The sequence below is a fragment of the Taeniopygia guttata genome, chromosome 7, assembly GCF_048771995.1.
Source record: "Taeniopygia guttata chromosome 7, bTaeGut7.mat, whole genome shotgun sequence".
NCBI lineage: Eukaryota > Metazoa > Chordata > Aves > Passeriformes > Estrildidae > Taeniopygia > Taeniopygia guttata.
In genome coordinates this window covers 6,930,464-6,955,240 of record NC_133032.1, presented here as the reverse complement: position 1 = coordinate 6,955,240, position 24,777 = coordinate 6,930,464, and the positions used below count along the sequence as shown (strand labels likewise).

The 24,777-nt window shown below is 43.0% G+C and overlaps 1 protein-coding gene across 11 annotated transcripts in view; it reads left to right on the top strand.

The window, feature by feature from the left end:
- Positions 1-1,558: 1,558 nt before the first annotated feature.
- SLC15A2 (solute carrier family 15 member 2) overlaps positions 1,559-24,777 on the top strand; it is a 71,532-nt gene continuing 48,313 nt past the window's right edge. For 6 of the 11 annotated variants that reach the window (XM_030277160.4, XM_072932006.1, XM_072932011.1 and 3 more), the window contains exons 1-2: positions 17,496-17,616; positions 24,250-24,296. In XM_030277160.4, coding sequence (XP_030133020.4) covers positions 17,511-17,616; positions 24,250-24,296 — 153 coding nt within the window. In that variant the 5' untranslated portion in view covers positions 17,496-17,510. Of the gene's footprint in view, positions 1,623-11,613; positions 11,800-17,495; positions 17,617-19,548; positions 19,625-23,932; positions 24,297-24,777 lie in introns of those variants that run through there. The other 5 variants (XM_072932010.1, XM_041717627.2, XM_072932009.1 and 2 more) reach the window with 5 other exon arrangements.

Genomic DNA, 24,777 nt, shown 5'->3' with positions numbered 1-24,777 from the left:
ACATGAGATGCAGACCTGAGAATATATGTGATGCAGTGTTGCTGTTCCCCACACTGGAGTGGTTAGTAAGTGTGCAGATACCAGCTGGACAAGTGTTCAGGATTCTTACAAGTGCCATCACCAAATGCTGTCTCCTGAAACCCTGGGGCTGCTTGGCAGCAAATTAAAGAGAGCAGATGCCTGTGTTATTTCACTGGTCAAAGTGGGGAGAACAAATTAAAGTGCCTATTTTAGCACACTGAGACAGCTGTGCTCTTCTCAAGCCAGTTCCTGAGGAGTCACCTATCCATGCTTGATGGAAGGGAAAGCATCTGGTGTAGCAACAGCCAGTTAGCCAGAAGTGGAGGAGCTGGCAAAGACTTCCTGCTGTGGAAATCTTTGGATGACACCTTGGCAAAGACCAAGGGACAGATGGGAGCCCCGAACACTTCCCCCTAAGCAGTGTCAGGTGCCTTTCATGGGACTGTCAAGTGCCAGGTGAGAGGAGGCTGTGATCTACACGATGGGGCATTTAGGGCTCAGCTGCAGTGGGTGTCAGGTTCTGAGTAGGATTTGTTCACTGTTGATTATGACTCTGAGTTATCATCAGTTCAGTAGAGTGAACTTGGCTGCAGGAACAATCTTCAGCTGCTTCCCCACAAAGGCAGTCAGTTACTTAAAGAACCTGTAGTGCTTTTTAAACAGTATAGATATATTAAGTATATCATGTTACTGTTAATCCTTGGTGCACTCTGGAAATGTCTGGCATTGTTATTCTTCTGTTAGCAAAATGAGGCTTAGGAAGTTTAAGTGACCAGAATCCCAATGGATTCTGGAATGAAGAGAAAGTGAAAGGTAGAGGTGTTGTCATGCCTTACCAAAGGCATTAGAAAGGATGGATAGGTGTTCTTAACTGTGCTTCCTAATTTCTAACATAGCTCTCAGAAAGGAATTTGGAAATTGGAGAAAATGACACTTCAGTGTTAATAGATCCCAATAACCAAACTGATCAGAGGATGCAGTCCCTCCCCATATATCTACACAGATGCTGAGCATATTTCTCTGTTTCATCCAAAATATTTTATAGTGATTCTCAGTGTTTTCTTTTACCTGTCGCTTAGAGTGGTTTATATTTAACATGATATGACTTAGTTAAATTAAACCACACCAAATCTAAGCTGAAGTTTCCCTTATTTGATGATTAGGAGCTTACACTTTGGAATAAGTTCAGCCTGTGATATGCATGTTTGGGTGCTCCTGGGCTATTCTTCTGTGGTCCAGGGCAGGGAAACATCACTCTATTAACAGATTTTAGTTTTCCAAGCAGTATGTACCCGTCTCCTGAAAAAGTTCTTATGGATCCACAGTCAATAAAAGGTTGCACGTGTTTGTTACAAAGTGCTGACTGCTTTAAGACAAAAGAATAATTCCTTTTCTTTTACAGATGAAAACAGGTCCCACAGATTAAGGGCTTTGCTAAAGGTCCCTCAGAAAATGTAAAGCAGACTCAGGAGATGAACCCAAGTCACCTGCCATCCTACCTTAGTCAAACTGCCTACTTGTATTGTGGGAAGCTTGGCAAGAAATAAGGGTAATGAAGCTGCCCAGCTGCCTGGAAGAATGTCTCTGCTGCTATACAGCAGGTAATCCTTTAGATTTAAGAAACGGCATAACTTTTAAGGAGGAAATTTACAAAATATGTCATCTGAAGACATTGCCATGTTTAATGCATTTGCTGCCAGTGATTTTCTTTCCCTTGCTATACTGTTTACAGAGCAGCTGGTGCAGAGCTGTTGAGCTTGCTATTGAAGATGAAAGGCTGGTTGTTTTTCAAAGTCTTTTGTGCCTGTTTGCTCCTAACTGGAGCTGTCAGTGTAGATGTTTTTTATTTCCTTTATCACCATAGGTCTGAAGTCCCTTCTTTAAAGATTTCCTCAATTCAAAGAAAGATTTCTTTTGCTCCAAGTCCCAAAAGACCTGAAGGGTCTTTGCTCTTTTGTTTGGGCTGAAGACTCCACAGGCAATGCCAGTGCTTTCGAAGGGTTGCTGAAAACCTTTAACCCACAGACAGCCAATGTCCCAGCTGAAGTCCTTTGAAGAAGGCATGAGCATTTCAGTCTGTTCTACTCATTTCTGTGGCCTGGGAATGAGATCAGCCCTCTTGAACTCTATAGATGCAATGGAAAACTTTCAGTGATTATTAATTAGTGGTATTTACAATAGTACATAAAGGATAGAGCTTTTCCTCTCAAAACAGCCACAAAGAGAATGTGTTAGGTACTGTACAAACCCCCAAGTTGTTTAGAAGCCAAGTAATCAAGGCTGCAGAATCTTCCCCATTCCAAAACTAAGGCACTAAAGTTATGGGAGGTCAAGTAATTTACCCAAGATCATGACAAGAAGATGAGACAAAGCTGAGAACTGAAACCAGGGTGCCTTAAGAACTTGATTTTCCATTTGTGTGCCCCCTCTCATGTACTGAAATAGGCTGAATTACAGGATTTTCTCTCTCTCATATAGTCTGTCTGCTGGTAGTTCTGTTAGTTGGGTGAGGGAGTTATTTTCGAAATCTCTCTGATCAGTCATTTAATCTTCATGGTCTCACTTTTTGGAAATGTTTTAGCCAATGAGTTTCTCTCAGAGAAGATCTGGTCTACAATGGCAGCCTGAAAGGCTGTGATGCTCATTTCAAGCATGCAGCCTTCCCACCCAGCCTGCACCACCAGAGTTATCAGTCACTCAAACCAATGGTCCTACCCAGCAACATCACCCAACTGGAAAGCATGTCTATGCAAATTTCATAATGAAGCTGTACTGAAAAGAACTAGATCCTGAGTGCTCTCCAAAGTGCTCCTCATCAGTGCATTCAAGTGACTTTGTAACTGATGAAATGTTCTTCTGCTAAATGTGCTTTTCATTTTTAAATGTGTTTTCTGTAAATGATCCACAAAAGTGATTCCAACTGGTATTTTTCATGTTGCCCTCTAGTTCTGCTGCCAACTCCCTGTCCTTGCTGACCAGAGTACAGCCCTGAAAAGGAGCTGCAGCTGAGCTGATTGTGAGCTGTGTAGGGCTTAAAAGCCCACAGTCCAGCCACTCTGCTTTTAGCTGAAGGAGAAACAGTTGCAAAGGCACAGTGTTCACAATGGCCAGAGCAGATCTTGCTGTTCTTGTTGAGCAGTTGCTATACTGAGCAAGGACTGAATCAATACTGAGCTTGCTGAAACCAAAAGAAGAATATCTCTAAATACATTTCCAGTTTGAATGGTCTCCACTTAGCAGAAATTGATGGCACCTGTTCACTGGGAGATCCAAGCAACTCTCTGCTTGCTTATATGAAATGTTTTCTTCCTGGTTTATTTCTTAGTATAGTGTACACAGCAAAGCCCATGCAGAATGCACACAAACTTCTTTCTTTGCTGTTTGTGGTTCATTAGAGAATTGAGATTAGGCATGCATGAATGTGAGGAGAGTGATACTGCTGCCAAAGAAAACTTGTGTTCCACATCTTGAGTTTCAGGTTATCAGAGAACTGTGTAAAGAGTAACCAAAATGCATATAGTTATCACTGAAGGTGACTGACCCTTAGTAGGGCATGTAGTTCATACTCTCACTGTTATATTTAGAAAAATTGCACAATATCAGTGCAAAAAATCTTCACCAAACCCAAAAGATAGCTGCAGTCACATGATAAGTCTGCTCAGAACTGGAAAGTTAATGTGAATCTTACATTCTAGAGCACTGCCCTCACTTGGCTATGTCAAACAGCCTGATCTAATGGCATAGTGACATGTATTATTAACCTGATTCCATTACCAACTTTGCCGATATTTAGTCTAAAAAAAAGTTTATTTTTAATTTGTAAATTTTAACTTCTTAAAAAAGTATCCCAAGAGCACGACATAGATCATATTTTGCCACAGAATCCTTTTTGACTTGATAATTAAGAGATTGATTACCCCAGCAACAGACATAAACGTTTAAACAGTACATAACTGTTCTCTGTACTTATGCAATAAAAGTGAGTTTACTTTTACAGTGGTAATTTCAGCAGCAGTCTAAATCAAAACCCTGTTGATAATCAGACAAATCTTCCTTTAAAGAGAAATGCAGTACAAGTGAGCTTGTTAGTATTATGGGCACATTATTGTCTCACTCTCCTCAATCAGCTTTTATTCATGCTTTTACAATAGGTGTAAATTTTTATATTTCCTTAGGCAAGCAGAAGAATGAACTCAACATCTAGAAGATTACTTAAAATAGGTTATGGTGATAAGAAATAGACAATCCTGTACAATGTTGAAAAGGTCAGTGGATTAGAGTGCTGATTACTGCAAATGGGCAGCCCTGCTCTGCTGGGGCTGGCAGGCAGCTAAAAAATAAAAAAAAATTGACAGAGGGAGTGTTCAAAATCTGGTGGGGTGTTTTCTGTATAGGTGTGTCAGGGAATTTGGGAGGGAGAATTTTGGGGAAATATTTCTGCAATATGAGGCACAACCAGTGGGTGAATGGTGTCTGAAAGAGGAATTGTATTGTGTGAGGTTAAGGACTTGCTCCTGAGTCAGACCCAGGCTCCCTCAGATGTGCCTTGTCTTCATCCCTCAGCCCGGGTCTGCCTTGTAGGTATAGGAGAAGTGAGGAAGCTCAGGGAAGTGGCTTTGTGCCTTTGTGAGTGATACAGTGACAAGCACTGCTCTGGGTTGGATGCTCTCAAGCAGTACTAAAAATGTGGGGCAGTCAGTTTTATTTTTCCATTGTCTTGACAAAGTTGCTTAAAAAAGTTGAAATAAATCAGTGAGCTATTTCTGGGCTAAAATTTCATGAGTGCTCCTGTCAAGGACATGCTTGCTGCTCCACATGACTATTTCCAAGCTGCACTGGCTCTGACAAGAAACATGGTGGTTGCTCTCACGTGCATTGCTTCCAAGGTGGAGCTTCTTTTTTTGCTGTTTTCCAAGTCCAGCCAAAGGAGTCTGGGTCAGCCACAGGAGGCACATCAAGACTCTCTGTAGAAACTCTAAATGGATTTATGCTTGTGGTTGATCTGAGAATTGCCCCTTTCCTTATATCAGGACTGTAATTCCTGTTGGCTCCAAGGAAAATCTGTTCACATGAATATCTAGAAAGACATGTTAATTATGATTCCTTCTGCTCTTTTAATATCTGGATAGTACCTTCATGTCCTCCTCTGAACCAAGACTACTCCTAACTCAGTCTGGATGCTCCATGCAATATGTGATGCAATATGTGTTGCTCATGTCTGACTAGGGACAGCTCTTCTGTGTGAATAGCTGCACAGCAGAAAATGCTGTGGTCCTGAGGATGCCCCATCTCAGACAGGAGTAACTGCCCTGTGTTTTCCTCCCATCTGGCTGCTGTTTTGTAAATTCATGAATTTTGGTTGCAAAGTGCTATAATTGCAATTTTAAAGCAAAAGGAGAGAAATGGTGATACCAGATTCAGTGCACCATTAACTGAAGGCAGTGATGTGCATTACATTATTGTTGGCCTTTTTATCTCTGGTCCTCTCTTTTTTTTTATGACTAGCAAGGTGACAGTAAGTCAGCTCAGGCTGACTGCTCCTTGCCTGAAGGGCCATGAGAGTGTTTCAAGAGATGGCTTTGTGATGGCTTCTCAGACATTTATTTAAATGTTAAGCCTTTTATGTTTGCCAGAATGCAAGATTCCTCATGAATTAGTTTTTAACAGAGCAAGTTCAGATCCTATGATAAGAACAGCCTCCTTTTCAACCAAGAGGTATGGATTCAGCTGTGATCTGGCTCCTCAGGCCTGATAAAATTTGCAGGAGTACCCATTCATTGAGCAGAGCCTGCGCCTTCTTTAGTTGCTTAGTCAAATGGTTCTCCTAGAAATTATAGGATGGGTGTAGCAGTCTGGTTTGCTTTGTCCTGAAGAGCTGTGTCTCCAGATACTCTCACCTCTTATTTTCTGCAGTCAATGACAGATGGCTTTGATATCTGCTTGTTTTTTTCTGGGGAAGTCAAGTGGAATCAGTAGCTAATTTTCGGTGGGTTGCTGGATTGGTGCTGAGAGACAATGCAACTGTACTTCGTTTCCACTGGGGAAACGCAGGGCTGATTACCTTAGCCATCAGGGCTAGAATGAACATGGGGACTTCCACAGCTGACAGGAAGGAGAAAGACCAGGGAAGGAGATCAGTGACCTTTCCTATACCCAAGAACAAAGAGGCAAACCCATCTGTCAGCTGATAGCCCATCATCATGGTTCTGGAGTGACTCAGAGGACAAGCACTCTCCAGCTGCATTCTGGGAGCAAAAGGTTCATTGAGCTTCTGTTGTGTGCCCTGAAGCCAAAGAATATTTATTTCATGGACAACTCAGTGCTAGGATTGACCTTTTGTATCATATCCTTTGGGGCAGGTGCTTGGCTCTGCTGCTTTGTGTAAGCCCATCCTTTGTCTTGGTTTTGGCTTTCTTTTGCCTTCCCATTTCTGGCTCACCTTGGTTTGCCACATGTCAAATTACTTTCATCTTTGCTGCCTGCCAGGGTGGGGTAGGGGCCAAAAATACAGTAGAGCAGAAGGTGCTGCACACACAGCTTTTACTGGCAGGTATAGCTGTGCAGTCCAGGCCAATGTTCTCAAAGGTTTCTCCTTAGCCTGTAATCAGGCACAGATCCTGGTGCCTTCAATGACTCTTGCCCTTTGTGACTTGTCCTGCAGCAAGGTCTTAAGTGGTGCAGACTAGCCTCTCTCAAGATCATCCATCCAGCCTCAGATAGAGAAGAGCTGCTTACTGTGCCATTTATGTTTGGCCATTCTGCCATTTGGGCAGACCTGCTCCCCTCTCTGGCTTGCACATGAAAACCAACTGCCTCAGGCAGTCACCCAATGCATCTGCCACAGCTTTCATTAGCATGGCCAGAGTCATCTGTTCTGCATGAATGGGGCTGACCAGCATCTGGCAAATCTCTGCACCACTAGGATCTATTGTAAAGGGCAACTGACCAATTTCTCTAACATCACAGCTATAGAGCAGAATTTAAGCAATGGCTCTGCCCTGGTATGGTTGCTTTTGAGCTTTCAGCTCAAAAGAGTTGGGCTTCTTCCCCATTTAAAACCACCTGAATCCACAGTGTCCAGCAGAGTCACAATATCTGTCACATAAGCGGCTTTTTGGGTGCCCATGTCTTTGGATTTCAGTGGCTCTGGCAGCCAGCACATGGCTGAGGTATCTGAGAGTGTGCTGCAGCAAGGCAGGGCTGCATGGGGTGCAGAGGTGGGACAGATTTGGCCCATGCAGGTGGCAAATAGCCACTCTTTTTTCCTGCCCTTCCCTAAAGCAAACACAACTCTAGAGCTTGACCTTGTCTGACTGGAAAATGAGCCAAGTTCACTGAAGAGGCAGCTGAGGCACTGTAAACTGGTGTTTTCACTCGCTGGCAATACCCTGCCTCACTGCACATGGTTTGTCTGGGTCAGCACTCCATTACTGAGTGCAGAACTGGAAGGAATGTACACTGGCAATGTTGTCTGTCTCTAGAAGATCTGGAAATTTAACAGTCTTAGAGACTTAAAGATGCAGATTTACACCTCACCAGAATGTCTGAGATTTAGAAAATCTTCCTGTCCTGAGGCAGAACAAACTGCCTGTATTTCAAAAAGAATGACAACATGAAAAATATTACTTGAGTCAGTCAAAATGTTTTTGACATGTTTTGTTTCAATTGTTCAAAGCTTTTATGATGTGTTTGCAGATTTTTTATCTACACCAACTAAAATCTTTGAAATTACATATTTGAATAATGCTGAAATTTCATTCTCTCTCTGATTTAGTATATAAAGACAATCTTTTCCATTTCTTTCCCTGAAAGTCCATATTTTTTCACTGGTTTAAGTGAATGCTTACTTTCTGCTTAAAAAAAAATCAGTTGGTGTAATGTAAATCTACTTGATTGAACTAAAAAGAGCTTTTGAGGGGCAAAGTCAGGGAATTTATCTCCTGTGTGATAAATGGTGTCAAAGAGGTTACCACTGGATATAAAGTTAACCTGGAAAGTAGTTTTTCCTATCTTCTAGCTCAGTTTTAAATGCTGGTAATTCTGTCTTTGGTTTGAGTCAGGAAATCAGTGTAAGAAGCCTCACAAAGCACTTAGAGATCATTGAGCATGAGGCAGCAAACAGAGATGAACATCCTGAGGTTTTACAGTCCTAACTGCAAGCAAAGACAAACGTCTTTACAGACATGAGCTTCTCATCCACTGGCAGTTGACTCCAGATCCCTCTAAAGGGCTAAAGAAAACCTATGTTATTGAGCTGTATCCTCAGCTGAGTCTCCCCTCCTGCTAGGTCTTGTAGCTACTTGACTACAATGCCGTTGTGGTGCACGACCTGCTGCAGGGCAGGACGATGCTGGCACATTAAACTGTCTGGATGTGCACATATTCATATGGATTTTGATGATATGTGACACCTGTAATTGTTTGAACAGTTCACCCTGAGGAGGGTTGAACTGAGGTGCAAGGGAAGTAACCCTGCCTGGCCAAGATACAGCAGAGGAAATCTGCTGTAACCAAGAGTAACAAACCACAGCAATTACCCAATTAAAGCTAAGCCCCTCTTTAATCAAGACATTCAAGTTAAGAAGCCCTTGGGATTTTTGCAAGAAGGAGGAAGCCCTAATCATTGCAAAGGGAATTGCTTCTTTTTCTACCAGGTTTGAAGTTGCCCCCAAACTTGCAGATGCTAATTTTGAAAAAGAGAATCATTAGTTTTTAATAAAGAATTTGCTCCTTGGGAGGTGTGGGGATGGACTGAAAGCATTTTGCCATACAGTTTAGAGTTCATTAGTGCACCCATCAGGGAAAATGTGTAAGAAAAGTGAAATCAGATGAATATGCCTTATTTAACCTCCAAACCAGTGTTTTGGAAAAAAAAAAAAAAAAAAAGGCAATTTCTTCTAAATCTGGGTTCCAGGTGACTGCTTTTAATCTGAGCTCCATTAAATTATTCCCCTGCTAAATTTTCATGAAATAGGCTTTTTGCTCCAGCAGACGCTGACTCCCTGAGATAATTTTGAAAGCAGAACATTCTGTTTTTATTAGTAATGATCCATCTTCCACCCTGGTGCTATGAGGGGCTTGAGGAAGATGTTTGTTCCCAGGTGTCAATTTTCTTCACTGAATCCTTGTTTTTTTACTGACATGGGAATGGGCAGGATGAGCTGGTTCCTTTTTGTCTCCCTGACTGTGGGTAGCACCAGGGTACAACAGAAAGTCATGAGAGCACCTGGCAGTGATTTTGCTTCCAGATAAGTCAAGAGGCAGCATGCCTGGTCTCACACTCACTGCTCAGGCTTGTAGCTGGATCCTTCTCACCCTCACTCCCGCTGCAGTGTGAGACTGCAGAGAGGAGACTCTCTTCAGGCTCGGTTATGGTAATTTCTTCCTTCCTTCATTGTCCCATGTGATTAATTCCCAGCTTTTATTTCTATGTGGCAACCACCAGACACAATTTTAATACAAGCTTCTGTTTATTCTGGACTTATACATGGTAAACTTCCTACACAACCCTTTTTAAAGACACATTTATTTGCTTTTACTGACCCTGGTCAAAGCAGCTATTCTGAAATCCCATAGGGATGGAGCATTAGGGGCAGACAAAAATGATGAGCTGGAGCTGCTGCATGTACCAAGTGCACCTGGTTGAAAATAGCATTGACCTTTTTATAAACTGAAGTGTTGTCCAGCCCTTTTTTCACTGACCTGACATATTAATGTGCTGAGGGGACTGGGTAGAACTGCCTCAACATTTCCCAGATGGTCATTTCTTGGGGCATGTTTGCCTTGACAGATTTCTTCCTGTGCATGAACTCTGAGGCAGAAGGAATCTTTCACAAATATTTTGTATTACTACCTATGATTTTTATGGCAAATTGAGCTCCCTTCATGTTGTTTTGCTTCGTTTCTTTCTTCTCCTTGGTGACCTCACAGCCATTAGTGCCTGAATTCCAGCCTTTACGTACCTCATTTCTTCTCTCTGCTGTCCCTGGAGAGGGCTCTGTAGCCTTTACCCAGCCATATGAGGCTTGGGTGCTTGTACTGCAGTCTGAAGGGCTGTTCACATGGCATGATCAGACTGGGACCTATCTAGGTGTGCAGAAGACCCCAGAAGTCTGAGATTCCCTGGCAGAAGCAGCAATGAAAACAACAAGCTTGGTTTGGAGCTTCAAGGCTCCTGCCTCTATGCTGGGAAGTCTGGAAGCCCCCATACTCCAAGGATTTGCAGGGTCCTCACTGTGGGAATGAGCTGGGTTCCCTGGGCAGCCGGAGGCTACTGCGGTCTGCGACCCAGATATCCTCACTCCAGTGCAGTCCTGCCAACATTCAGGGAGGAGATTCTTCCTATCAAACTGTTTTACTACAGGTTTGTCTTCACAAATGCAGAGCCTTGGGGAGAGAAGAATGAGGCCTTTAATCTCAAGGAATGCAATGGCATTTTATCATGTTCTCTGAATTATTCTGCCACAAGCATCTTGAATGTCTGGTTTATCTGCTCTAAAATGATCCATACACTGCTCATCAATCATCTTTATTTCTCAACTAACATGCCACAGGTGGTTCAGCATCCTGAGCATTTGGACTGAAATTATTGTATTTTCTGGAGCTCTGGGCCTGAACCAGGGGGAAGTTTCTGGCGCATTTGAGATGTTTGGGTGCTGCGGAGATGGGGCATGGGTGCTTAGTGGATGGCCGGTCAGGCTCTGTCCTGTCTGGCTCTCCACCTGTGTCAGGCTCTGTCTTTCTGCATGCCAGCTCTCAGGAGCAGCAAATTTCAGCTTTGGAGTAGATTATGAAGACAACACAGAAGCAAGTAAAAACTTCTTTTCTTTCTCATTTAAAACACTCAAGGTTACTTTGTCTTAGGAACATGGGTCTACCTGCCTGGCTTGCTCCTATTTCACTGCAGCCTGGACTTGAATGGCAAAGTGATTCTTGCGTGAGTAGAAACTGGGGTGCCTGAGAAATGTTCAGCACTCATAGCAGGACTGGCTTTTTGGAGAAGTTGTCAATAACCAAAGCCTAAATCTAGTTTTAGGCATTAAGCTGAATATGAGCTCTTGGAAAACATACGGCATCATTCTGCTTACTGATCAGTTTTGATAAGGTGGCGTGGTATAGTTAAATCCTTTGAGTTGCTTTCCATTCCCCAACAGGGAATGTGTAAAAAGGAGGAAACTCTAGGGCTGAGAGAGACCAGGTCTGGCCAAGCTAGGTCAAATGTAACTGTTTTAGCTGTCTATCCTCTCTGTACGACCAGCTATTTATTCTTGAGCTCTGCTCTGGAAAATGTGCAAGTTGGGACGGGATCTGACCAATAACACTGCACTAACAAAGCCACTGAGTGGTACAGAAAATACAAAAAGACTACCTGAAACACATGAAATTATAAAGTAAAGAGTTAATGAATCCTCAAGAAGTTTTAAGCTTGCATAGAGAAATCAGAGAGGGGAGGTTCACCACTACATTTCTCTGGCCAAACCCACAGCTGAAGATTAACTGAAAGTCTCCAGGGACAACAAAGAGAACAATGTTCCTGTGAGGCCAAGAGTTTGTTTTGCCATTTGTTCTCTGTACGTTACCATGGAATACAAGTGCTGCTGTGAGTACAAGAAGAAATAACTTCATACCCTGCATTTATCTCGGACACATCCTGAAGCTTAAACAGGTCAGAGTGCTCTTCTTTTGCATTGGATCACTTCACTGCTTTCTCCATGGAAATCCCTCCATCTGGGGACGCTCCACCGACACCTTTGTGTGAAACTCTCCGCAGAGATTTCCATAAGTAACATGTTTGGATTGTATTCCTGTTCTTTCCATGTTCCCTGGCTGGAGTGCTGGAGCAGACAGACATCATGTGTGGAATGTTGGTGGGAGTAGGCTGTTTGGATACAATTGTCCAAAATATCCATGCAAGAGCTTCAGAATGAGAGTTGTGCAAATCTGCACTGCAGACCTGTCTCTAAGAGGTATGCTCATCCAGGTGAAAATCTGGGAAGCATATAATGTAATCTACTGTTCTGTGTGCCTGTATTGCAGATCACTAATGCTGTTAAGTACCTGAAATGGTTTGCAGAAACTACGTGACAAATTGTTTTGAAAAACATATAAGCCTAAGGAAAAAAACACCCCTGTTCATGGGGGGGAAGAAAAGCAAAAGGCAGAAAATAAGCAAGCTGCTATTAATTTTTATGAATTAATCGCCCATCTTCAGATCTGACTAAATACTTGGAGGAAGTTGGATCTCTTTTGCTGTATTTTCAGCAGGTGATTGAAGCAAAAGTATCGGAAATCTCTCTACAAAGCCTGTTCTGATGAGATTTCCATCCAGTTTCATGAATGAAGTTAGTTTGGATATCTGTGAATAAGTTCTTGTGCAGAGAACTAGCAAAGCATGGGTTCATTGATCACAGACACTTCTGTGTATGGTGTCTGACCCAGCTCTCAATAAAGGCAATGAGAAACCTACTGGGGCAGCTTATCCAATAAGCTATGGAGCCACTTTGCAGTTCCAAAGCAGCTGGAGTCAGCTGTTCCTGGGCACTGGAAACTGGATGGGAGGGAAATTTACTTATGCTCTTTTCACCTGATTAATGGGGGTTTGCATCAGGCCCGGGGAGAAGTTTTCTGCACCGTACACTGCTCATTTACAAAACTGATGTAGCAGAGGAGATCTAGTAAGAGTCAGGCTCTCATCTTTTCCTCCTCCTGCCCTGATGCCTTACTTCCCATCAGTAATTAACAGGGATGGATGCCTACTTCTTCGGGGATTGTTTAACTGTAGGGACAGTTCCAGGGCTGTCCCCTGAGGCTGTCTCCACAAGTAACAGGCTTTTAAATTATGCCTCTCTATTGATCCCCCATCTGAACAATTAGCAGTGGTGATTGCTCTGAGTCCAAAGGTGTCTGCAATCAACCCCACAATGATATTCAAGGTGAGCACTGTTTTAAATGTGATAGGCTACATGACAGGACCTGAAACAGAGACATTTGAGGAAGCTTGTGAACTTCTGATCTTTGAGCCTGAGCCAAGCCATACTTCCTGAATTTTGGCCTGGGAGTCTCTGATTCAAGCACAGAATTTTCACCTGCTATCCATAGCTTTATCATTCCTGCAGAATAATTACTGTTTTTAAGATGCCTACCTTGATATAACAGTGCAATTCTCTGCATGACAAAACCCTTAAAAATCTGGTAGCTGGCAAATAAAAATTATTGAGAACAATTGTTTCATTTGGGCATCAATAACTTCAGCAGAGCTGTAAGGAGAACAGCTTCCTTGAAAACTGCAAAGGAACTTTTTTAAAATGAAGTTCACTTTGCCTGCTCGGCAAACTCCAGCTAAAGCTCCTGGGGGTCAGATTTTCTGGAGGTGGAAATCCAATATTGGATGTCTTATGGGGCATCAGGGCTACCAATTCTGCTTGTGAGGCTGTGTGAAAAGCTAATATGTGTGTTGCGAAGTAAAAGCATTGACTGAATGATATTTTAAGAGTTGTGGACCCAGTTCTTGTTTCTGTGCAAGAATTCAATGTGTTCTGTGTGTTTTCTGCACAGCCTTGAGGTGGTTGCTCTTTTCCTTGTACTCACATGGGCTCAGTTGCTAGACCAGTCTTGCAGTAGGTGGAAGAGAGTAGGAGAGGTCAGGCCTCTCGTCTGCTTTGTTAAGCAGCCTGGACAGCCCCACGGCTGGCAGGGCTTCTGCCTGGAGTGACCAGAGGCAGCAGGGCACTGCCATCCTTAGCTCGTGAGTGCCGTCACTGCGCCCCCATGCAGCTGTGCCACCAAACCACCTGTGCAGCCAAATGCCATACAGGAGATGGGACTTAAAAAAAGTGTCCTTCAGGCACTGCTTTTTCTTCACAGCTTTTCTTTTAGAAAATGGATAGTCCTCTGTCGCTTCCCAAAGCTACTGGGGCTGGCAGCCCTCAGTTTGAGGGTCGATGCAGGATGACAGGTTGGAGTGAGTCTGCTTGAAGAATTCTGTGCTGATTAGGGTCAGATGTAATTGCCATAGGGGCAGTTAATTGAGGGGGTATCAGTAGACAGCAGGCTGCCTCTCTAATTTTCCTTCCCTGCCTGTTATTTAACAAAACTATTGAGAGAAAGGCTCCATTAACTATATTTTTGTCTTTAATTCTGCAACTGCAGTAAAAGCCAGTATAGGAGAAGCCCCTGAATACAGGATAGAATTGGTTCTGTAATAATAATAATAACTTGCTTTCCCTCTTTGAAAATAAATATGGTTCTTAGTAGAGAGATTTACCCATAGCTGGCAGTCAATCAGGCAGGACAATTTGGGCTCTGAGTACTTGATTAGAATAACTTTAAGGAAAATTGCCTTCCTGAATCAAGTAAGGATCCATTAACCTGATGAAACAGGGTTTGCTTATCTGAGAGGTTAAGACTCATAACACAGTTTGGACTGCATTAGATGAGGTTTCTTTTAGAACAGAAAGTAATAAAAACACCATCTGTCATGTCTAGTCAATCAGACCTTGTATAAGAGAGGAATTATTCCTCTGACTTTACCATTATAAGATCATCTGTTTGTTAACAATGGGAAGTGTCAAGAATGCTGAAAACTGGATTTATGCCCTCAAATTATTTCTAGCTGCCTTTATCTTGGAGAGAATTAATATTAATCTGAGTTATTCAGGAAAGAAATATTTCTAGATGAATACGATGCCAAGCCATTCCGTGTTAAGTCTCTTGTGATTTATTGTTAGAAGTAACACTGAATGGGAGATAGAGGAAAAAGTGCCGTGTACACTTTTCTTCTGAAAGTGATTATTTCTATAAACAAATCTCGTGCAAGTTGCTGAGCACTCAAAGGTTCTTTGAAGTCAATTGAGTGTATTCAATTCAGACAAGTGGCTGTCTGCATCTTAAGGAACTGGCATGGCTAGACCTTCTCATGTAGCATAGGCGTAGCTGGAGGTTGTGGAAAAGGTGTTTGTGTTTTTTTGGCATGGATTTATCAGTTATTAAATGTTGTCACTAATGGATTTCTCTGACCGTGTGGTCTGCTCTATGTACTAAGGAGTACCTGGAGATGTGTAAAGACTGAATGCCAGACAGCAAAGACAGCTGTGGCCACAGGAGATGGAAAGAGTGGTGGAAAGCCTGTATCAGTGTATCCCCAGCACCACTATGCACCAGCTGGGGTGGGAACACTATCCCCACTTGTCACACACCACAGGTGAGACTGCAGTGGATGCATTAATATACACCATTGCCTGCTGCTTGGTATGTGCCATGCTGCTGCCCAGTGCATTCAGCACTGCTCTATGGCTTCTGGGTGGCCACAAGCTGGAGAACCAGAGTGGTTTTTGTGTGCCTGTGGAAAAACCATTTCTTTGTTCAGGGCTGCAGTTTTCACAGGAGAAGCACACAAAGTGTTTGCAGGTATGTGATACAGAACTCAGCTGTTGTGTGGTGGGCATAACCCCATGCAAGATCCCAGAAGGAAGGAGACTGGGGGTAGAGGAAGAGGAGGATTAAAGCAAATACCTAATTCAGTAGTCAGTCACAGCCAGAAGATGTGCTCCAGTTAAGGTAATGAGACTGGAGATTTGGGAGGAAGATGGCTGAGCAGGAGAAAGACAGCATGTGCTCTGGGGTGGCATCAAGGGAAGGCTGAGCACTTCTGGTCCCACTGATGTCAGATGGATCAGATGCCACTCACCTCTTAGGAAAAAATGACATTTTTTTGGGAGTTAGCATAAGGATGAAGAGTCACAGATAAATTCTTCCTTCTATGAGAATATGACCCTTATCCCAGCCAAACTCTGAGGGGATTTGTCATGAGTGCCAGTGGATAACAGACTGCCCTGGACACAGGATGGCCAGAACAAAAAGAATTGTGCTACAAAGTGTCAGGGGCCCTGGAGACCCAAACTCTGTATGGTTAGATCAACATTAAAAAATGAAAAAAATATCTCCAATTCTGTGCCAGTTCCTCTGGGACCTGATGCAGGGAAAACCCACATGACTCTGCTTTCCCCTGGAGCTGGTGAGAGCTGCTCCCACTCACTGTGTTAGCAAATTGATCCCCCTGGTCACTGCGGGGGGAGGCTGAAAAGAATGGATGGCACTGCAAGCTTGTTATGAAAATGCAGGGAACCAGAGTTAATGAATCTTGGATGAGCCTCTAATCTGCCTGGCCCTTGGTGTGGTGCTAGAGAAAGCTAGGTGGGGAGGATCTGATTAACATCTCAGTGGAAATGACAGACCCTAGAATGCAGAAGGTTGTATTATATCTGTCAGTGCTTGCATCTGGGAGGGGCCACTGTCAGAGAGCTGAGATCTCCGTGGATTACATCAGGAAGGTTTTTTTCATCAGAACAGATATATTTTTGGGGATTTACATCTTCTCTGTCCCTGGCAGCTTGCCTTGATGAAATACTGATTACACAATTGCAATCTGACTAAAACCACAGCCAAAAATCATCTATGTGCTGGGTTATGGTGAGAATACCCTCTCAGAGATGGCAAAGATTTGAAATTGTGCAGTGCATTATGTCTCCTGACACAGGAAAACTTGTGGAGAACAACAAACAGGCTGTTGACTCTGGGTGTATTGAAAAAAGATTGGAAAAACTGGAATTCCTGCTTTTTCTGAGATTTTCTTAGTCCGGTAGCCAGATTAATGAATGAAACAACTTGCCCCAGATGCACAGGAGATTATGCAGCTTGATGCTTGTTTTATGGGCAGTGCAGTTAAGGTTAGGAAACTTGAAAGAAGCGCTCAAGAGCCTGACAAGCAACGCAGCCAGAACCAAATCCCAGGGTCCTGCTGTCACATCCTGTAGCCCCTCCTTCACTGCCCAACAGATGCCCCCCCCTCCCCAGTTCCAGGCATCCCTGTGAGCTGGCTGTGAGGAATAGAATAGTTATAGGATTTCTGGTTTCTCAATACCAACTGCCTCACTCAAGCCAATAAAAGCAGCATTTTACAACCCCTCTCCCTCAGGAGCAGGGTGGGAGAGGGAGCAGGACACACCACTAGAAGAGAGTTACTGGTCAGCTGAGAGATCAGTGCAGAAAGAGAAATTCCCAAGGCAGTATCTGTCCCAGAGGCTGGAAGTGAGCACGGAGAGGACAATGTACCCACGGGGTGGCTGAGACACTGGATACAACTGTCTTTCAGCATTCCTCCAGACCCAGGCTGCTGCAGACTGTGATGTCTTCAGTGGCTGAGCTGTCTCTCAGAGCCTGTGGCACAATAAATCAGTTGCTGTTTCTCACTTGTTCTGATAATACTGCAGGCGGGGCAGCTTAACAGAGAGACTGCTGGGCTGGCATGCAAGAGGTTTCAGAGGAGTCTACCTTCATCAGGATGTTTCTTCCTTTTTCTCCTTTTTGAAATGGAAGTACTGATACCTGCTCAGTGAGATGCCCTGAGACCTGCTGCTGAAAGGTGCTATGTGAGATTCTGCTTCTGAAACCACCAGGGAGAAAATGTTCTTGGGACACCAAATGGTCCTCAGATGTTTTCCAAAGTTCTGCCTCACCACATACATCTTTCTTCCAGCTGCAGGGAAGCACCTCCCACCTTCTCACACCAGGAAGGGGACGACCCAGCCTCAGCTCCAGGCAAGTGGACTGGGTAAATGTTTAGATTTTTCTGTTTCCAGGCTCTCTGATATTCAGAAGTTTTGAACAGAGATCCTGAGCTGAGGCTGAAACAGACAGATATCTCAGTACCAACAGGCATGGCACTGAGACCAGCACACCTTGTGACAGTCAGAATTGATCACTTGCACCCAAGAGAGACAAACAGCACTGAGTTAGAAATGGAGCTTACGTGTACTTGCACACCTATCTTGGCTCTCCTTTTCTGCATTTGTTTTTTTCCAGAGCGCTGTCTCTGTTGCTGACTTTACATACCTATGTGAACACTAAAAATAGCTATTGTTTGAACTAGGAACTGTCTCTCAGCAGTGGGCAGCATTGCTAAAATGCCTTAAATTTCTATAAAGGGGGAACAAAGAACTATCATGAAGGGCAGAACATAGAAACATTCCAAGGACTGGACATGTTCCCATTGCCTGGAGCACCTGTGTGTACATTTACCCTATGTCTTGAACTTATTGAAACCAGTGCTACCAGTCAGTGCTTGGTACCTTATACCATAGCAACAAGTACATCTTAAAAGTGGAGGGCAAAATAGCTGGAAAATTATTCAAGAGGTCCCATAGCCCATTTCCTTAGTGACAGCTTGAATAGTTAAATTATTCCTGATTTTCTATGCAATATATAGCTTTCCTTGGTATTCACTTGCTGTTAATCAGTGGTCTGTTTGGAAAGATCACAAGTCTTATTCTGGAACCAACTTCCATTGTTTTTTCAGTGGTTTTGTGATACTCTCAACTTGAGAGCCTAGAAAGTAATTTAAATTCATGGTTGTATTTTGTTTGTGCTGAGTTTTCTTCATTTCCTGCCTCAGCTCTCTCATGCTCTGTGTTTTGCTTGAACATTCCCTTCAATGAAGAGAAAAATTCTAATTTTTCCTTGCTATGATAGCCTCTTAAATAATTGTTCAGAAATAAAAGCCCTTCCTTATGTGTTCCTCTTCTCTCCCTTCTCCAATCTTCTAATATAAGTCACAAGCATTATCAAATGAAGCCTTTTATTTTTCCCAACAACTCTTCTCCCTCCAGCTTTTCTTCTCTGTTGCATTGTCTGGCCTGTAGTGCTCATATGTCTTTTCTGCTTGTTTTTCACAGTGCTTGCCCAGAGTCTCACCCTGCTGGCTTTGCCATGCTATGCTTTGTACTTATCTATGCTTTATCTTCTTATAATATGAATAACACTCCCTGGATCCTGGCCATACTTCCTACATTATAGATTTAAATTCTTCTTACCATCTATCTTTTCTTTAATATCTCTTCTGTGCACAGCCTGCTCTTTTTTAGCCATTATTAAAGTTTTGCTTCAATCCTCCTTTCGCAAGCCCCTCACAATTTGCCATCATCTTTTTATGAGTTGTTCATGCTGTTCTTCATCTTTTACTTCAGGCTTTGCATTCCTTGTTGATCTATCAAATGAATCATCATATGTAGGAATTTATTCCTCATGTAATTTTGGAGTTTGATTGTGATCAGCTTAGGCTTCTCACTATTGCACATTGTCGATATTGTTGTATGCTTCTTTTCACTGTTAAATTCAGGTGTCTCTCAGTGTTTCACTAGTGCATTATGGCCAGCTGTAGATCCTGTCTAGTCACAGAGCCAGTCCTTATCCTCAACCAGAAGTAGTAATTTTATTGAAAGTTAGTGTAGCTGTAGTGTGAAATGATTGATCGTGAACATCCATGAAAGGTGCCATGCAGCCTCAGAGGCTGTATTCAAGAAAGGCAGATTCCCTATGACATTTGAGAGCTGAGCAGAGATGACTTCAGATCAGAAATAAATGGAAGTTTAACTATTTTAGTGGTGGCCAAAGGACTGCTGTTGAGAAGTGAAACATTAACAGCAGGGTGAAAGAGAGCTGGGATTGCATAATGAGGTTCATCTTCAGGCACAACGAAGCTGGGGACATCCAAATCACGGAATGGCAGAGAGGGACTGCACACCACAGCCTGCAAAGGAAGCCCAAGCTGGTGAGGAAGTTTTTAAAGATTTCTTCTTGCTGATAGTAGGAGAAACTGAAGGCAAAAAGGTACGAGGAGGGATGAGAAGTTTCTCTGATTGTTACAGGTTGACTTGTGACCAGATGACAGGCTCTTAAATGCAAATTAGGTACTTGATATTGTTAGTGGTATTGATCTAAATACCTTTACAATTTTAAGTCTGTAATGGCTGGGGAATAGAGGAGAGATGTGGGTTTTAAGGCTTCTGGCATGTTTTCCTGGTTGTTCAAATTATTTGATACATAATTTTCTTAAATTACTTTGAAGTTTGGAAGAAGTCTACAGGCAATGGAAACCACTCTTGATATGTATAAATCAGTTAAACCCTGATCTTTCTTGTGATCAAAGAATTGGAGAAAATAAGCCAGAAGAGACCTCCAGAGGTTATCATGTCCTTTCAGGGTCTGGTCATTAAGCCCAAAGTGTTGCTGCCACACATTAATCTAGTTTCTTAAAACCTTATCTTGGAAACAGAGAAAGAGGAGAGAAATACATATGTGGTAAAAGGGCTATAAAAGTATGGCAGGTGGATATGAATTAAAAATAAGACTCATTATACAAGTATGGCTGAGCTGAAAATTAGGAAGGGGTTGTACCAAGAGATGAATGGAGGTAAAAATGAAGAGATCAGTTGAGTATAAACAGATTAATGTGGACAGTATTGCAGCAGGGAGTGGTGAGAATGTGAAGATTGTAAAAGCAATGTGAAAATGCAGATTCTCTTTCTGAGAATTTGGGAACCAGAAAAAAAATTAAATTATAAACTGAAAGTCATAGAAAAATGTATTAATGGAAACTTCTGGCTATGCAAGGCATCTGGTAGCTGAATGTAACATGCACACATGAATCATCCTACAGACTCCCCAGTTGTATAAGGGATAATTCAGAAAAGAGGAGAAAGCAATCCTTGCTTTCATGCTTACCAGGTGAAGTTGTTTGGCACAAGATTTTCACAGAAACTCAGGAGGGCACCTCATCTATATGCCTGCCCTGGGACAGGACCTGATATTTATGTAGTCCCTAACGCATTCTTATGTAACAGACATCATGGGTTGTCTGAACCCTGCAGGCCGAGCCACACCATCTCTATTCCAATGCTCATCTGTCCTCATTGACAGGGAAATTGGAAAAAGGAGCCCCAAATAGTCTTTGCTGAAAAAAGTCAGTCTTTGCTGAAAAAAGTCAGTGATTTCTCTCATCTTATCCTCAACAAAAATGGATTATAGTTCATCTCTCTGGCTGTTTTTCCTGTCAATGGAAAGGAGTGCCATTTGGTATTCTTCTTTCTCAATTCTCATAGTTTTCATTCCAGAGTAATAAAATAGTTTCTCCCATTTTGCAACACCATTTTGAGTTCATACCCAGTTGTCTCCCAGGCTTCTTCACCCTAGTTTTGAGTACAAACGAGCACCATGCTGACTGTACTGAAGTTTTCTTTGATAATGGAAAAGCTAAGGACCTGCATGTTTCACGCTTTCCTAATGTGATGGAAAATCATTGATACTCTTACAGAGATTTCCCAGTTGTCCACTATTATGAGCATTTCATATGGACCCTATTTCCTTGTAAGAGATCAGAGGCACTGGAGTTAGGATATATCACATACAGAGCTGCTCTAGCTGTTACTCCACTTACCAAAGAATAAAACAGTCTGGTTTGAGAGCATATTTTCCAATCTGAAATGGCTGTTTTGTAATCCATATTCCCCTTTTGGTGCTTAGAAGGGATTATCTGATCAAGTATCTCTCTTGTTATGGAGGAACACTCCTGGAGGAACAATCTGCTTTTTTAAAGGCAGTGATGATGCTTGTTCTGCTTTTGCCCTTCACAAGGGAAGTGGCTCAATATGGTATTCAGCACTTGAAGGTGAATTTCATCAGGGTCTGGTGATCTGAGCACATTTGAGAAATCCAAATATTATTTAAGCAGTTTTTGTCTCATTTCACACATACTCCTGCTGGTTCATTTCAAAGGTGTTGCATACCTTTGTTGCAATTTATTTTTTGGTAAAAATAACAAAAAGGACACAAGTTTCCTGGCTTCTCTGGATGATTGTTTTCTGGTTTAAATAACAGCTTTTCATTTTCCTTCCTCTTTCTCCAATACTGACAGCATTTCTAACACCTTTTTTTATTGCCTTTTATGTCCCCTTCCTAGCTGTAGTTCATTGTGTGCCTTAGCTTTGCAGGCACACTTCTGCCTCTCCATGTTTGATCTGTTTGTCTATACCTGTCTTCAGAAATGCCACCTTATTTCCATTTGTAGTACAATTCCTTCCTGATTTTCAGTCCAGTCACACAGGTCTCCTTCTATCAAGTATCATTCTGTATCTGTATCTAAATTTGTGCTTGCAAATTTATTCTCTTAAACTTGTTTTTGCTGTTTTCTACAAGTTACCATTTATTGCCAGACATTTGAATTCCTTTTCTTCCTTTCTGTCTGAGAAGACCTTCTGGCAGCTAGTGGCCTAGAGAGCTCTGCAGTGCATTAGACAAGTAGTATGTTAATCCTACTGACTGATAGGGTTTTTCGTGCTAGTATGTTTAAAAAAATAATCATTTAGCTTATGTGACACACAGGGTTGTATATACACAGAGGAAATAGAGCTGCAGGAGGCTGATAATATTAAGGCATCACACTGCAGCAGCATGGGAGCATGTACAAGGGATGGTGAAACCTTTCCTGTCTTCCTTTTTTATTATTCCTTTAGTAACTCTGCTGCTGTGTTTGCTTTGCTTGCCTGTGTATGGCAGAATACAGCAGATTTCTGCTGGGAGCCATATAGAAATACCTGGGGCGTGAGATGCCAGCAGAGGGCTTGGAAATATTTCTACTGCCTCTAGCAGGGGGTGAAGACTTGCAGGACTGGAGTAGGTGCTAACCTGGTGTGTAGGGGCAGGATCCATATGAACAAGACCTGTTCTGCCCCCAACTCTGGGTCTGCTTTTGAGCACTCATGCCCGTGAAAAGGGCTTGATAAACCTGAGCTCCCTGGAGGCTGCACCCAGGTGAAATGCAAGGCTGTTCATGTTTGCAGGTCACTGAGAGGGCTGAAGACAAGGAGCTGGCTTGTGGCACTACCAGATGAGGTATCAAACTCTTGTTTTGCCACTGCTGTAGAGGAAAAAAGGAACAAAGAAGGGGTAGAACTTTCTGGCACCATCTGAAGTTTGGCCTTCAAGTCAGCTGACCCCATGTTTAGCTGCCCAGTTAGTAGGAGTGAAATGGGATCTCTGGGGATTTTCAGAGGAAGTAATGCCAGAGTACATGATGGATAGTAATTATACTTCCTCTGTGCAGTCCACCACATCTGATTCCCTTTGTAAGTGTTCTCCATGTCTTGTTAGCAATAACTGAAGCCAGATGAAGGATCTGTGGTGTGGCCAAAGGGCTCTTTCCTGGTTCATCAGCTGCAAACCTGGTTCTTGTGATAACCAAGCACTATCAGCAACTCGGTACTTGCACTAAGGATGAGTTTATGCAGACTCCTTGTACCAGCTGTGGATTCTGGGTGTGGTCTATGCATTACTGATAAAAGAAGGGAAAAATATTTGAGAAAATTCTTTGAACATTTGCCTTTTGAAGAAGTCAAGTGTAAGAGGAAGAAAAAACCTCTGCACTGCACTGAGGATACAGCAGAGCCACAAGCACTGAGGATAGTTTATGGGAAGGTTGTGAGTTTTGCTCTGCAATTGCAACTGGCACTGGAAGAACGCAAATGAAAAGCTCCACTATTGCCATGGGAAGGGCATGGAAGGAGGGACCACAGTGTACCTGCAGGGGGAATCTAGGGACTCCCAGCAGAGATGGGCTGCAGTTGTCACATGTGGAGCCCCAAAGTGGTCTTCTGGAAAATGGAAAGGAGAGAGAGGTGTTGGGGCTACTTCTGGGTGCTGGCTGTGCGCATTTGATTAAACTGTCCCATGGGAAAAGGCAAGGTCATTCTAGGGAATTGGTGTGGGAATGAACCCTGGGTCACTTCACTCCTGTAGTAGCAAAGAAATGATTTATCACAGTGCAGGCATCTGTGACGTCCAGCGTCCAAGGGTTTGGTGTGATGAACATTTTAGTAGTTATGTCTTGGAATTTGTGGCTTTCCAGTGAAATGAGATCCCTGCAGAGTAAACCTCTCATTACCACACTGGGAGGGAGATGCATGCTCTGCTCTAAATCCACAGGCTGTAGGTGTATCTGGGACCTGGGATATTTATTCAGCTCACATCTGTGCAGCATCCAGCACCATGCTGGGCTGGTGCACGTAAAATAGCTGGGGATATGCCAAACAACAGGGAGGTCTGTGCCACAAAGTGCTGACAGCCTCAACCTGTGACTGATTTAGGCTGTGTTCCCTGATTCCTCTTGAACTCTGGAATTATCTTTCCTGGTAGCATCTCCCTCCCCTTTCTGCCCTGGCTGCACAAATGTGCTCAATTAGGGTTAACTCAAACTGAATCAAACTTCGTGCCTGAGGTTGGAAATCTTCCCAGTCAACTCACCACAGCCACATAGCATGGTGGGAGACAAGGCGAGAGGGGAGATGAACGCTTTTCAGAGAAACGAATCCAAGGAAACTTTGTTCACTTTTATTTCTGCAGGAGATGATCCCTCCAAAGGAGATTTCCCTCTTCAGAAAAAATCTCCGGTAAGTGTTACTGCTGGTTTGCTTTGCTTTGCTTTCTGCTCAGCTTGTTTTAAACATTGCAAGATCTCTGTGTTCTCTCCTCTGTTGTGCTCTGGCTAGAGACAAACACCCTTTCTTGCAGAGGGTTGAAATAAGCCTTAACAACTCAAGGCAAAAATCCTTCCACTAACCTGATTAAGTTAAGAAAGTGCAGCTTAAAGGGAGAACACAAACTAACTGAATGTTTGGGGAAAAGGGTAAGGGATTTATTGCCTTTTTCTGAACACTACTTTCCTTGTGGGAAAAAACTTAGATCGCTGAAGTGGATGGAGCTGTTGTGCATAGGAGGGAGGGAGCTGAACTCTCTTTAGTTTGATGAAACCCACCAGGGAAGGGTACCCAGATGATGAAAAGCAGAAGGAAGGACAGGGATTGAGGACAGGCCACTGGTGAGTGTAGCAGAGCCCAATTGTGGTGCCAGAGCCATCTTTGCCTCTGATTT